Genomic DNA, 15,223 nt, shown 5'->3' with positions numbered 1-15,223 from the left:
TGCACCACAGGAAGCTACAATGCCAGCGCCCTCTAGTGTTGAAAGCAGTCGTCTTTAATCTTCAACTTTTTTGGCTGCCTGATTTCAACTCAGTTCAATTCAGTTCAATTCTACTGCATCTACACAGCACCAATTCACAATAAACATTGTCTCAAGGCACTTTACAAGAGACAAAAAAAAGACAAACTTCTATTCAATCATTCATGCAAGTCACTTGATCCTAGTTATCAAAGTAGGAAACCCTGCAGATTGACTCGCTGTAGTCGCTCTTCCACAGCAGAACATTTCTTGCATCGTGTCATTAACTATGCAGGCTATTGCGGAGGATGCATGAATATTTCTCTGACATATGGAACATGTAAATACGTTACTAAATCAATTGCTGAAAAAAAAGAATGTTGATTCTACAAATGATTACTGGTCAGATGGAAAATATCATTGTGGAACTGGAGCGCGTTGGTGCGTCACACACGACTCCTGTGTCCACCTGACTGGACTCTCTGTGTCCCTGTCGCTCTGAGGGCTTTGGAACCCCGAGCCAGTAGAAGCCTCATGGCTGGATGGAGGACAACAGAGGCCATCTGTTGTCTGTGTGCTTTCTTTGGTGTCCTGCCACAGAAAACCCCACCGCCAGAACGCCCAGGGGTACCGTACCATGTGCGGTACGGCTTCGCCCAGGGGACCGGCTCACTAAATCACCTTTACAGCAGACTGGCTCCACTGAGGCATGCCTGGATTCCACCAAGGCACGGGACACAATGCCGGTGGTGTTTTAAATTGGGGCCTTGTCGAGGCAGGACTATTGCACAACCATGCCATTAACCTTAATTGGAGCAGCTTGGTGGAACAGAGACAAAACTTTCAGTGCTCTGAGACAGAGAAGCTTCTAGGCCGAGTTATATAAAATCGAAACTGATCTCGGGCTGAGTTAATCAAATTGCAGAATACTTATCTTCCTGCTGAGGAGGAGAAGCTGAGGAGCGAATGCCGTACAGTAAAACCCCTCTCTCCCTCTCTGGTTCTGTGCTCTGGCAGGATGCTAAATTTATTATATACATGGCAACGTGACACGAATGACTCCTCCTCCATATTTCCCTGTTATCACGAGAAGAACATTTTATTAAATCTTATGTTGGTGGTGCAGGAAGGAAACCAATACAGGATGCATTTTCTCATGTCACTATCACAAACATTAATGTACTTTTTGAGGGATGCTATGTGACAAACCAACACACAGAAATGCATCATTGTGAAATAGAAGGAAAACAATCCACTGCTTTGAAAAGTGAGGTAAAAGAGAAGTGAGTGTGTTACATTCAAACTTTGTGTGATGGAAAACGAAGAGTGCGCATCACCATTAACCCATAATCCCCATTGGGAAACATGGTGGTGGCAGTACTATGCTGTGTTCAGAAGAGACTTGGATTTTGGTCAGTTATTAAAGCATCAATGTCCAATGACTATGGAAACGTGCTCCTGGAATTGCACCAAAACATGTATTGTTGTTTGTTTTGTCATAATGTATTTAAATCCGGACCCAAGTGCAGCAGGCGAGGGACGTAGTTGAGTTGTGAATATTTAATGTAAAAACCAAGAATCAAACATACAAAAATATGCAAGTCCAGGGGAACAAAAGATCCAAACGAAGCCAAACAGGAGACGCAAAGAAATCCTAGGGAAACCAGGGAGAAGTGACGAGACAATCCGGGCGAGTAGTGACTGACAATGCAGTGCTTAAATACTGGGAGGTCGATGGTAGGAACTATAGACCTGGGCTAATGAGCTAACTGATTGTAGGTGCGAGTGGAGGGAGTGAAGACAGACTGAAGAGGGAGGAGAGCGAAAGGGGCACAGGGAAGCGAGGGAGAGTACACAGGGAAAAATACAAACACTTAAAGAATAACTAGGCTAAAGGAACCTAATAAAACTAGAACAGAAAACAACTACAATCAAATAAACATAACTAGAATCACTAAGGAAGAACAGAGCACTAAGGTGTTCCTTTAAATACTAAAGGAACACCAAAAAAAACATGCAAAAAACTAAGGAACACCAAAAATGACAAAAATCCAAAATCAAACTAAAAAAAAAAAAAAAAAACCCAGATCCTAACATTTATTTGAATAAAAACTGACTCAGACTGCCTGACCGGTTTACTTTGTTCACATTTTTATTTGTGGGAATGTTTAAAAAAAAAAAAAAAAAAAATCCCGATTTTCATTTACTTCTCTACTTTGTGTTGGTCCATCACATAAAATCCCATTTAAAAACATTGAAGTTTCAGCTGGTCGTGGCAGCTGAATGTGTCTCTTTTGCACAGCGCTGGATTGTGTTTCTTTCATTTTATACGGTCCAATTTTGCCTTGAGGCTAAATAAATAATAATAATAACAATAATAAAAGCAGAGGCTTTTATTGGAGTGTCTACAAATACGGAGAAAATCAAAACAGGTAATAGCTTTAAAAGTGCTGCTCCGCATTCCTCATTTCCCCTTTGAGACTCTTTAGTTTATCCGTCTGCCGCAGCAAACAGAAAGGATTAGTAATATCGCTCATTCATCAGAGAAAACAGCCCACAGTACTTCCTCCCTACATCTGTTATCTCATACTGATATGAAGCTCCGCTGAGATTGGATCGTGAAAGAAGATTACTGTGACAGCAGGGGTTTTTTTTCTTTCTCCCAGGGTCAGCAGGTCACTGCACATGCTTTGCAAGCAGTCATATTTAACGCAAGTTATTGGCTAATAAATTCCAGGCAACAAAAAAATACAAGAATGTGTTTTGAAATTCTCCCTTTTCCGTTTTCTGCTGATGGAGTTTCTCCTTTTGGGATGGAAAATTGAGGATATCGGAATATCGGGACATCGGGATATCGGGAAAACACGCAGAAAACACCAAACGGCAGTAGGGGTTGGTTGGAATTGAAGAACCTATCGGCCCTCCTCCCGTTTGACAAAGCGGCTACAGCATTTCCTTTTGTGCCACAATAAGGTGCAAACACATCAAATATTTAACCCCAAACAGACGCGGGATGTTTTAAGAGTGCTTTCTGGGCCCTGCGATGGTTTGTGTGTGTCCACATTTTTGACAGATTGTGGAAGAGCGTGGCAGTGAATGAATAGTGTAAACAAGAGATGAATCATCGCTGTCACAGGCAATACAAGCGAGCGGCGGAGGAAACGGGGCTCTTCGCAGAGCAGCTCTTGGCCTTCGGAGAGCCTTTAAATCTCCATCTCTGCAACCAGTAATGACGTTTGCAGGTAGGACTCTCCGGATTTATGGAGCCTCACACAAAACAGGAGCAGGATTATGCTTTAAAGGGTACGGTACTGCCAAGACTGCGTCCTCAACAGATTTTTAATTAGTCACAGTCCTAATTACATACTGTGCTGCTTTAATGAATCCACAGACGCTGACAGCTAAAGCAATTTAAAAACATATTGTCCACGTTCAACACTCTGTCAGTTGGTGGGAAATTTCTAACCATTTTTTTCCCCCCTCCATCAGATGAACGCGCTCAACACACAGTTTTATTGTTTCCATCCGTAAGGAGCCTCCTTCACACTTCTGGAGTCGTGCATCCTCGTGAATCTGGTTAAAAGGCTGCTGCCGGTCCTCTGAGGGCTCATGTGCTCGGTTGTTTTTCAAACGTGGCGTTGCTTCTGCAAAGGCAGTTCTGGTGCCAGACTTCCTGTTATCTCACTGCTACCTAGTATGGAATGTTTTCCACAACCACATTCGTCTTGAAACTGAAAGCCTCTGCCTGGTTGTGCTGAAACAACCCTCTGGGGTAATCCGAACCCAAATCTTTGGGTTTCATATTCTTTAAAAAAAAAAAAAAAAAAAACGGAAATTTTTTTTTTTGCTTTGACTGCTGGCCTAGAAAAAGAATGAGTTTTGAACAATCTCCTGTTGTGTTTTAACATCAGAACATGTTTAACCTTCAAACTCACATGCAGAACTTACAGTTTGCAAAGTTATTGGTGTATCTTGACCTTTTTTGTTTTAACGTTTTGTCACGCTGAAACCTCATATGTGAGTGTATCGTTATTAGGATTTTATGTGATAGAGCAACATGAAATAGTGAAAGGAAATAGATAAAAGGCTTTCACTTTCTATTTTTGTTAATCCCCGGAAGCTTTGGAAATCTAGAAAGTGATTCTTTTGGGGGCTATTTTTCAGGTGTCACTACAGATGTGGTGGCAACACAAGTCTGAACTTTGACTGTCATTCTAATACATCACATGCTGTGATATAAACAATCCCACTGCAGCTCTGTCTGTTTACAGTCATCATCTTGCTGGAAGGTGAACCTCCGTTTTCCACCTCGAAACATTTCGTAGCATCTAACTTTTGTAGCATCCTGCCCTTCATGTAGCTCCTTTTTTTTTTTTTTTTTTTTACCAATTCTTCCTGCTGAAATAAATTCATTAAAAAAATTCTGAGTTCTGAATGATTGGAGTAATAAATTGTCACATCCTAGTCAAATAATACTTGTGTGTCATGGTTCATCTAAATAATTGGCTTCATATAATCATATCTTATTGCTATTCATCTTTGCAGTGACGGATATTAGACCATAGTGGACTTATTCTTTTCATAAACGTGATTTGCTTTATTATCAACATCTAATAATCTGTTTTTCTTTCACCCTGAACAAGCAGTTGACCAAGGTAAATTCAGTGCTTTTATGGTACCACTAGAGGTCAGACTAGTATATCTAATATCTCACATCTGTGTAGGAACTTGGCAGTCAGCTACACCCTGATTGCATAGCTTTTTACATGTTTTACACTGTTCTGTTTCGATATTGACATAATGCACAACGCACATCACAGTAATCTGTGAGCTAGCGAAAAATACCGCAGAGGATTTCTGTGAAAATCACAGCGAAGACAGTGCAAAAAACACAGCAAGGCTTTATTTTGGTTATGATTATTTTATGTTAAAAAAAAGTCAGGATTGAGAGTTAACCTTAAGCATTATTGCCTTGAAAAAACACCTTAGAACATTTTGTGTGACGTCATTATGCTGTAGGTATGCTTCTCTTTCGAACGGACAGAGAATCTGATCAAATTTCACAAACTAGATGTACATAATTCAAAAACTGAGGCTATAGTCAAATATGGTTATAAGATGTCTTGATCCAGGGGCAGTAACATAGTAAGATAAACTCTTTCAGAAGTCTAATTTTAAAATAATTTGGAAAAAAAATTATTCTTCCCATTCTGTGCAAAAATTCAATTGATTCCTTTTCAAGGCACAATTAAACTTTAAAAACACGGGGAAAGGTAAACCTCTTTCTCAGGGAAAGATTAAAGAACAAAGAGATTTGTAATGCTGCTGCTTTGTGACGCAGAAGGCTGCAGGGGTCTGTCATGACAGAGCCACCGGAAAACCATCAGATTGAAGAGCCTTTGCCTGCTATACGTGTGCAATATTTTAGAAGGAGTGGAGCCGACAGAGCGGCCCCTCACTCATCTGGGATTCTGTCAAGTTCTCCCAACAAGTGATTGGAATCTCATTAAGAAGCAAGAGGTGCTTTTGTTAGGGTAGACTGCCAAGCTGCACTTGAATTTAAATATCTGATAAGACCAGGTTGTCAACTGACCAGTGGAAAATATGGTCTGTTCTCTTACGATTGGATATTTTCCGGGTTTGCCCATCAGAAATACAAGGCTCCTAATGTCAGAATTGTGACCAGACAATATAAAACAAACACACCATTTGTAAACATTATGGCAGATGAGAAACTTTTGAAAGACTAAAGCATTTGGGTTCTGTTGTGGTCTGCAAGATAACAAAACATACTGAACTGAAGACAAAATATTGCCTTATATGATATTAGAGGCACGTTGAAGCTTGTTTTGGGGATGTTAAATTTAAACTAGATAAAGTTTCACAAAAAAAAAAAAAAAAAAGCAAATACAAAAAAAAATGTCTGAAATATTTTTTAGGAGATAGACCCCGTTACCCTTGTGTCCCAAAATCCATATGAAATCCGCCGCCATGGCGGTTAATCCTCCCAGATTGCCGGGAAAGCAAACACAGACATCCCGGTATTACTGTACATTGGCCAGGAGAGAAGCTTTTCAGACATGATGGTGGACTTGTAATGCTACACTCTAACCAAGGGGTCTCAAACTCCAGTCCTCGAGGGCCGGTGTCCTGCAGTTTTTAGATGTGCCACAGGTACAAAACGCTGGAATGAAATGGCTTAACTACCTCCTCCTTGTGTAGCTCAGTTCTCCAGAGCCTTAATGACCTAATTATTCTATTCAGGTGGTGCAGCAAAAGGCACATCTAAAAGTTGCAGGACAGCGGCCCTCGAGGACTGGAGTTTGAGACCCCTGCTCTAACCAATGGAGCGCTTGTATTACATTCTGAAAAATGAAGATTAAGGGGTAAATCTTCATTTTAAGATCTGAGCGCGAGCCATGACGGGGGATTGTGGGACATGAGGGTATTATTGGTATGTTATCAAGTGTGGTCCATTGTGAGTGTGTGGGGGAGCGGCGGCAGGACTTTAGGGAGCATTTTCGGGGCCATATGGGTGGACTGAATCTTTTCTTGTTTTCTGAGTACCAAGCAGTTCTGTTGGTGCTCTGTTGGTGGAGGTAACCACTAGACTACTGGGATCCATTTGAGATCAGTCACTGCGAATATGGCTTCCAGAGGAGGTGAGGGTGATTTGGGAAATATGGGGATTGACATTCACAGGGGCATAAAGGGGGGTCCCATTCATTGAATGCGACATAAGTGTGGAAATTAGCCATCTGAGATGTTAAAGTCAAATCTTGGTGAACTTTGCCCTCTTTGGTGGGCTTTCATGGGGTCACCATGGGTGCTAAAAATTCGGAATGTCAGGCATAAGGGTAAGGAGAGATGGCCCTTTCAGCTGACATGTGCCCTATCCCCCTATGACCTTTGGTCAGCCCCCCAGGATTTTTCAAAAAACACCTAAATCCTCCGAGATTTCCGAAAATACAATGGCAGTAATAATCCTGAGATATACTTTAAAGCAAGTCTGCTGTTACAGAAAAGTCTGTCAAATAGCTCTATTTTTTAAGTCTTCTACATCTTCCAACAGACACATTTCGTAACTCAGCAACTGTTATAAACATTTCTGTTTTTGCTCGGGAGCGGCCTTCCAGATTAAAAATCATTTCAATGTTCCACAAAAACCACAATAGCCAAATATCATTTCACAATTTATTTACTGAATAAATTTGGACAAAACACCAGAATCTGTTACAATACAATCTGAACATCTGAGGCAGATATCCCACCATGCACCACCCCACCCGCCAAGGAACAAAACAGGAAAAAAAAACAAAGGAAAAAAAACTAAACCTTAGCACCAAACCAGCACCAACTTAAATAAAAAGGTAGCTCAGTCTACAGAAACAATGAAAGTTATAGCCGTATTTTAAACTGAAAAGCAACTCAATTGAGATTTTTTTTTTTCTGTTAAAATAGCTTTTCTTGAAAAGAAAGGAAAACCAAAAAAAAAGCATCCTCCAAACCCCAACCCACCCGTAACCCCTCGCTAGGCAGGCTATAGCATTCATGGAGCACATGCCACTGACTAGGTTAAAAAACACAAATTCAAGTAACATTGAGATACGACGAAACATGTCCACTGCTACCCAATCTGAGCATGATCCTTTCACAGAACCTACACAGGCAGTAGGAAAAAACTAACATGAGGTCATGGAGTGATTATGGAATAGCAATACCACTACTGAATATCCCATATCTAGATATTTTTTTTAAATTTTAATTCCTCCAAAAGAAATGAGGGAGACTGGGTGGCATGGCCTGTTGGGGGCACAGGAATACTGGCATAGATGGTGTTTTTTTTTCTCTAAAACTTCAGACAGACGCGTTTTCACTTCACACCTGTCCTGTGTCAAAATATTGCCTACGTCATACATGGGAAAAAAAAAAAAAAAAGGAATCTCTTGGTAAAGAAATACCCTGCTATGTAGTTTTTAAATATATATTTATATTCATTTATATATATTTTTATAGCTGTTACAATTTAAATAAACGTCATCGCTTCTGCAACTGAAATTTAAATAAAAACATAAAAAGGAAGCTAATTTCAAGAAGGTGGAAGTGTCCGTTAACCTAACGCACCAAGTGCTTTATGCCATGTGGGGATGATCACACAGAAAATGGATAAAAAAGGGTTTATGGAAAGATATTAAAGCAGCGAGGAGCAGATTAGAATAGCTTAAGAGACAAAAGCAATAAATGAAAGCATGGTAGAAGCTTAAGAGACGTGACTGAAAGAAAAAAAGGCCACCAAGGAGTTTAGTGACTGTCAGAATTGTCAGCATTGAGATACAAAGAAAACAAAACAAAAAAAAAAAACTGAGGTCAGACATTTTTTTTCTTATGCAATGATGACAAAGAGACAAAGATGCTCTGTTTCCTAGTGGTCCCAAGTCAGTTGTATCGGCTTAGCAACAAAACGTGGGGTTGCCCTTTCTAACTTTGGGTCTGCGGCGCTGCTCTATTACCGGCCGCAGCCATGGCGACGCAAAAAGCACAAAAAAAAGAAGAAGAAAAAGCTAAATTTGTAAGAAAAAAAAATGTGGTGCTGCAGTTCGTTTAGTATGGTTGTCCTTGGTTTACAGTCTTCATATGTCCCTTCATGCGCTTAATAGTGTCAAAAAAAAAAAAAAAAAAAAAGGTGAATGCTTCAACTTCGTATGAGCACCACATTAAACCAAAACACGCAAGAAAAAAAAATAAAATAAAATTGCTACATTGTTTGCAACTTGCATGTCTGGCAGCGACATCCCCAAATGGGGAGAGCGCGTCGCCAGATGGTGTATAGATGCCATTTGTCATGCCAGGCTCAAGGTTTTCCATGAAGTGGTGGAAAAGGAAAACACGATGGAAACACCTTTATTATGAGTGACAAATTCATCTATTTATCTCTACACTACTGTTCTTTTTTTTTTTTTTTGAGGGAGGGGGTGCAGGGGGGAGAAGTGGAGCTCTGTTGATACCGTGGCGAGCCGACCCGTGGCGGCGTTCTCTGTTTTGTGCTTCTCCGTCGGTGGGGGCGGTTCAGCTAAAAAGCTCCAGCTCCTCCTCCATGTTCACCTCAGGCACCATTTGCTCCTGCTCCCTCTCCCCTCTGCCGTGCGCCTGGAACCCCCCCAGCACTCCGGAGGAGGCGAACCATGGGTGCTCCAGGATCTCCCGGGAGGTGAGGCGCTCCGCCGGCTCCCGGCGCAGTATGGAGCGGATCAGGCACTTGGCCTTCGGCGTCAGCGTCTCTGGGATGTTGAAGTGGCCCCGGCGGATTTTGCTGAACAGCGATCCCGGCTCGACGTCGTGGAAAGGGTAGCGCCCCACGAGGATGGTGTAGAGCATGACGCCCAGGCTCCAGACGTCGGCCGCCTTGCCCGAGTAGCTGCCGTTGGCGTTGAGGATCTCCGGGCTGACGTAGGCCGGGCAGCCGTGTTTGTCTGACAGCGAATCGTCAAGACCAGCAAGGATGTAAGAGTCCTCGAGGCTCTCCAGTTTAACAAGGTTTCTGGAACCAAAGGAGAGGCACAAAACACACACAATGAGTCTCCGACTTATAAGGGATCAGCTGCTAGAAAATAAGCTAAGACACTTTCACCCGAAAAAGTATCAATTTGTTTTATATCAAAGCAACTGAATTAAAAAAAGAAGAAGAAAATAAAAGAATAAAAGTTTGCAAAAACATTTAACCACAGCATAATAACAAAATCCCATTATTTTGCTACAGAGCACAGCTTTCAAATACGGATATTTGCTCCGTTTCCCTGGGCCAGACACTCATTCCTCCTCGATGATATTTAGAAGCATGCTTAATTGAATTGCTCCTTGCTCATTTTCGGAACAGGAATAATTATTACTGCACTTTCAAAAGGCTTAAATGCACAATAAGCGAGATTAAAACCACATTATTCACTGGAACATATTCGAGCCTAATCACACGTATAGCCCGGAGCAACGCAGCGCTGCCCCCCACCCACCTGTGGTTTCAGACGGCACGCCGTTCGGCTGAACCGGAGCTGCTGCGCGTCTCACTTGTCTCCGACAAAAACTTTTCCATGGGCAACATTCTTAGTCAGGGTTTGTATGGAAATTAAGTCTCAAGGTGGCAGGTTCTACTCAAACTTCCATTACTTACATCATCTTACAACTTGCGTTTAGACCTGTCGCAATAAATCAATTAATTGCATGACAAATTCAAACAGACTCAATATTTTCCATTTGCGTGATTGATCGTTTTCGCTTTTCTCTCTTCCTACCAAAGCAGTCTGGCCGTGCTCTGGCCGTGCTTTGGCCCAGGGAAACGGAGCAAATATCCGTATTTGAAAGGCGGGCTAGGTCTCAACTAGCCCGCCTTTTTTCTTTGGAAGGACAATTTTGTTTACATAGACTTCATAATTGATTTTATTTGTTGTTTTTTTTATGTATTTTGGATATTTAAAACATCTTCCAGTTATGGTTTCAAATGTTCATCATTGAGAATGCGTTCTTGCATTATTGTGCCATTACCATCATACTACTCAAATGGGTTCAAAACAACATCATCGTTTATTGCAATAACTTCAGGGACAATTTATTGTTCAGTAAGGTCTGTTAACGTATCAGGGCTACTTGTGTTCACTGTGTTGAGCGCAGAAAAGTGAAAGAGTAGAGTAATCTACCCAACAATCCTATACTACAATTACTTTCTGATATTTTTAAAATTATTGTTTACATCTTTGTAACAAAATAAAAACAGATTTTGTGATTTGGTCAATATATATATATACATACATATATATATATATATATATATATATATATATATATATATATATATATATATATATAAAAAACTATATATCTCAGAGAGATGGCTTGTAAAAGCTGCTCGCCACCAACCTCTTTAAATGCGATGCATGCCTCTGTCCAGGACCACCGGAGGTCACTGGACCTGCACTAAGTATGTGAAGCAGCTCAGCTTCTAGTTTCCACAGTACGTGCCAAATAAATGACACCCCACACTCAAATGGCAACAAGCAGAGCGGCTAAAAAGCAATAACCTAAAAGCTGAGGAAGTGCGAAGATCTGCTTGGGAGTTGTCATTTGTACTTCTATATATAAACCCCCCCCCCCCAAAAAATCATGAAAAGATAAAAGTCAATCTTGCTCTGGGGTTGCAGTAGCAACAGATGCCATGTTTTGCAGTTAGCAACTACTGCCAGCAGGTGTCAGCATCTGTACTCCAAGTGTGAGTGTCAGGTTCAGCTTATCGCTACAGTAGCCTGGAGATTCGATTCGACTGATCATCTGCCATCCTAAAAGCTTGTCCCGGCAGCTTATCGGACCGTGCTGTTCAACCCAGCGATGGTGCTGGCCTTCCAGTCTGGCTAATGATTGCCCGCTCACTCATTCGCATGCATTTCATCTATTTATACACAGTGCGTGAGACATTTCCACCAATAAAACCACACGCTCAGAAAGAACTGGGGCAGATGTGTTCAGGAGAACCATGCCACTCTTGTTCTGACTCAGCTTCCACCAACCGCTGCTTGAGCCAATATGTGACATAACAACACTGTATTCTCAGCATGTGAAGCAGAGAGAGGGGGAGGAGTCGCGGCGCTTACAGATCCGAGGTCTGACGCGGCTTACCTGTCCTCGTTCTTGAAGACGAACTTCCTCAGCTTGAGGTCACGGAGGACCAGTCCGTTGTCATGGCAATGTGCCACGGCCGAGGCTATCTGATAGAAGAGCCGGGCGGCCTCGTCTTCCCGCAGCTTCTTGCAGGTGCGGACGAAGGAGTGCATGTCGCCGTGGCTCCTGTCAAAGAACACGTAGGCTCGCGTCTCGCCGAGCAAAATCTCCAGGATCTGGTTGATGTGCTCATGCTGGCCCAGGGCGAAGTAGGCCGCCAGCGACTCCTGGTACCGGCCAATGTCGAAAACCTGCAAACGCGACAGGAAAGTTTGTTTTGTCAGCAGAGATTCGTTCTAACTTAAAATAAACAAAAAGGGGGATCTGACTTGCTTCTTTTTTTGTGCTAAAAGTAAGGGCTGAACAAAGCATCACAACAGTGCACGGTATTATCCTGCAGCCTGAGGTTGCAGTGTCTTGTTTGTTTCCATAGCAACCCCCAATTGACTTTCAGCACAACCAGTTCAGGTGAGAAGGCTCCTCTGCTTGCAACTCAATACAAAACGCACCCTGCGGGTCTTACGACGGTGCCCGGCCTTCGAGCTCAACAAAAAAAAAGAAAGAAAAATAAAACAATCCTGGAAGTGAGGGTGGGATTGATTGCTGCCGTATCGAGGTCGGCACCAAGCGGAGCAGGACAAACAGCTGTTACCTCATAACCAGTGCCAAAGGTCACTCATTTCTCATGGCAGAGAAAACATTATCACAAGTCAGAAGGGGCAGGTTGCTGTATGTGTCATGCTTTATGGGTCCAAGGGTGGACGTCGCCATTGTTTCTATTAATCATCCCAGACGAGGACGGCTCAGGAGATAAATGCTGCAAAAGGACAAGAGCTGCTGCCGTAGTTATCAGTAATATGCAACAGTTGATATGTGCCATAAACGAGCTGAGGAACTGTGTAATTTTATAGTCACAATTCACCGGATGGAGCAAACAGGGGTCAGGGAACAAAAAGTTCATTAAACCTGCAAAAAGAGATGCAGAGATCAGGAAAACTCGTCGGGCTCCATTTTTGTGTGTGTGCGTGTCGAATGATTGGTGCATCTCTGCCTTCAAAGGCGGTATATTCCTCCAACTCATCAGCTCATTAAACATTCAGTTCCCCTGAGAATTTTGTGCAGCACATGGCAACACTCGCATGCCAAATATCCATTCGGAGGTATACTGATTACAGCATTGTGCTGTGAAAGGGAGAAGCCACGGGTAAGCCAGAATGGCACTAACAGGAGTGTGTGTGTGTACGTGGTTACTCACTCCTTTGTCAACGTTACATCATGCAATCCAAACCACACAGCTCACTCCATTCACTTTTTCCACCAGGCTGGGCTGCCAGCTCTCTATTTACAATGCAAGCAATAATTAAAAAAAAAAAAAAAAAAAAGTTGAGGTGGCAGGTTTCGATGCAACATGCATCCTGCAACAATACACCCCCCACCCCCCAATCTGCATTTCTGTGCTGGATATTCTCAGCACCGGAAGCAATTGCAATATTTAACAAACGACTTTTTGAATGAAGTGCATAGAAAAATAATAATAAAAAAAAAAATGTAGGTCGATTATTTTGGGGGGGAACGTGAAGGTCTGTGCTGCTCACCTTACATATGAGCTCGTCCCCGCTGTGCAGGTGGGCGGCTCTGAAAACGTGGTCTCCCTCCAGCGGCTCCAACAAAAGGTAGTCCCCGATGCGGGAGATGCAGTGCGAGGAGTCCGGGGTCTCCGGCGGGCTGGGGGAGCCGAGGTTCGGGCTGAAACTCTGGTTCGACTCTGTAGTCCTTAGACAAGACAATTCTTCAAAATCGTGCGATTTGTGTCGCGATCTCCCATAACGTGAAATGTTGATTGGATTTGACCTCTGTATGTTCATGAGGAATAAGTGCGAAATCTCCACACAAAAAAATATATATATGAAGTTTTCTCCTTGTTCTCCTCTTCCTCGGTTAGGGCACCTCTAGCTCGCACGATACTTTAAAATATGTCACGTATATATGTGTGGATAATTAAAAAAAAAAAATGTGAATTTAAAGTACCGTGCTTTGGTTTTATGTCAACCGGCGAGATACTATACTCAAAAAGGGTTTAATTTGTCCACAGCTCATTTGCTCCCCTTTGTTATACATTCATGGAATGAAGTCTGTGTTAAATACCTGACTGTAAGGCCAGAGCTCTCTGAAAGCCTTCAACAACGAGGTGCAGTTTCATTAACGTGGATGCAAGACAAAAAGCTGCAACAAAGGCTACCAAAAGTTAGCTTTTAAAAAATGAATGAAGGCTGCTAAAGTCAACGGTCCGCTAGCTTATCTCGCCGGTGAAATTCTAAGAGACGTTTCGTAAAACGGAAACAATATATTTTTTACGCGGCTTGCAGTCGCATTTGAGGAATGCACAAGCCAAACAAATTAAGCAAGTTTCTGAGCTAATAATAGCTGCTGAAATTCGTCAGGGTTTTGCTAGCAGGTGCAGAGCTAACTAGTTAGCTTGGTGGGCTAACGAGTACCAGGTCAGTGCACGGCCTTGTTCCCCGGGATCACATCCATGCACGGTGATTGTCATAAGGAGAGAGCCCCATCCGGAGAGACTGCTGAAGCTCTTTGTGTTGCTCGGGTCAGCGCTCTCTATCCTCCGCTTGAACTTATCCAGTAGAAGAAATGTGCCGTCTGTCGCCTGTGAATGCCGCTGCAAAGCTTGTGGAAGGAAGGAAGGGACGGCCGACTTTCCCAGGCCAATCCCTTGATTCAGCAGGACATCCTCTCTCCCGTGGTACCGCTGTGCTTCTTACGTGGCCGGGAATCTAGTTCATTCAGTGCAGAGCGAAGCTGCACACACTGCGCCTGTACACACACACACAGAGAGAGAGAGAGAGAGAGAGATGCGTTTCTGCCCAGCGCGAAGGAGGGGGGAGGAAAGGAAGGTTTGAATGTACACGCGCGCGCGCGTACACGCACCTACACACGAGCTAGCTAACCCGCCTCCAACGTCACGCTCACAACGAAATCCTATTGGCTTTCAGCCTGCAGTGAGGTCATGTGAGAGCCGTGTACCGTGGCTACACCCCCAGGAATCTAAATGCAGCGTTGGTGGAACAGAGTATAGCTACTGTACATACTGCGCTACAAATGTGTTTCCCCCCTGAAATGTCACTTAAGCAGAAGCACCGGGGAGTGGGGAGGGGAATCCTCCCCTCCCCTCAGAACAGCACCACACACTCCATGGCAACATTTACTATGCCTTTGTACTTTTATCCAAGAAAAATAAAGTTTATCCAGTTGTATGTAATTCATAGAAGAAGAAAAAAATAACGTAAAGTGAAATTGGATGTTAGTTTCTCATTGTCAAAATGATTCCTATAATCCAGCTGGATAAATGTTCTTACATGTCAAAAGTATCCCACAGAGCAAAACATTAAAACACATGAAAATATAATTTTTTAAACTGTATTTTAAATATAGGATTATAAAAAAAAATATGGATACATACTTGGCTGCTTTGTCATTGACATCTCAG

At 42.6% G+C, this 15,223-nt stretch overlaps 1 protein-coding gene across 1 annotated transcript; it reads right to left on the bottom strand.

The window, feature by feature from the left end:
* Positions 1-7,198: 7,198 nt before the first annotated feature.
* Positions 7,199-14,623, bottom strand: trib2 (tribbles pseudokinase 2). The gene is made up of 3 exons (XM_032585762.1): positions 13,317-14,623; positions 11,680-11,972; positions 7,199-9,556 (listed from the first exon to the last, which is right to left on the bottom strand). The coding sequence occupies exons 1-3, from the start codon at positions 13,584-13,586 to the stop codon at positions 9,085-9,087; spliced, it is 1,035 nt and encodes a 344-aa protein (XP_032441653.1). The 5' UTR covers positions 13,587-14,623; the 3' UTR covers positions 7,199-9,084.
* Positions 14,624-15,223: the final 600 nt, after the last annotated feature.

The sequence above is a fragment of the Xiphophorus hellerii genome, chromosome 15 (assembly GCF_003331165.1).
Source record: "Xiphophorus hellerii strain 12219 chromosome 15, Xiphophorus_hellerii-4.1, whole genome shotgun sequence".
Taxonomy (NCBI): Eukaryota; Metazoa; Chordata; class Actinopteri; order Cyprinodontiformes; family Poeciliidae; genus Xiphophorus; species Xiphophorus hellerii.
Note: the sequence above shows the minus strand (reverse complement) of the source record. Positions and strands in the feature narration are given on the sequence as shown.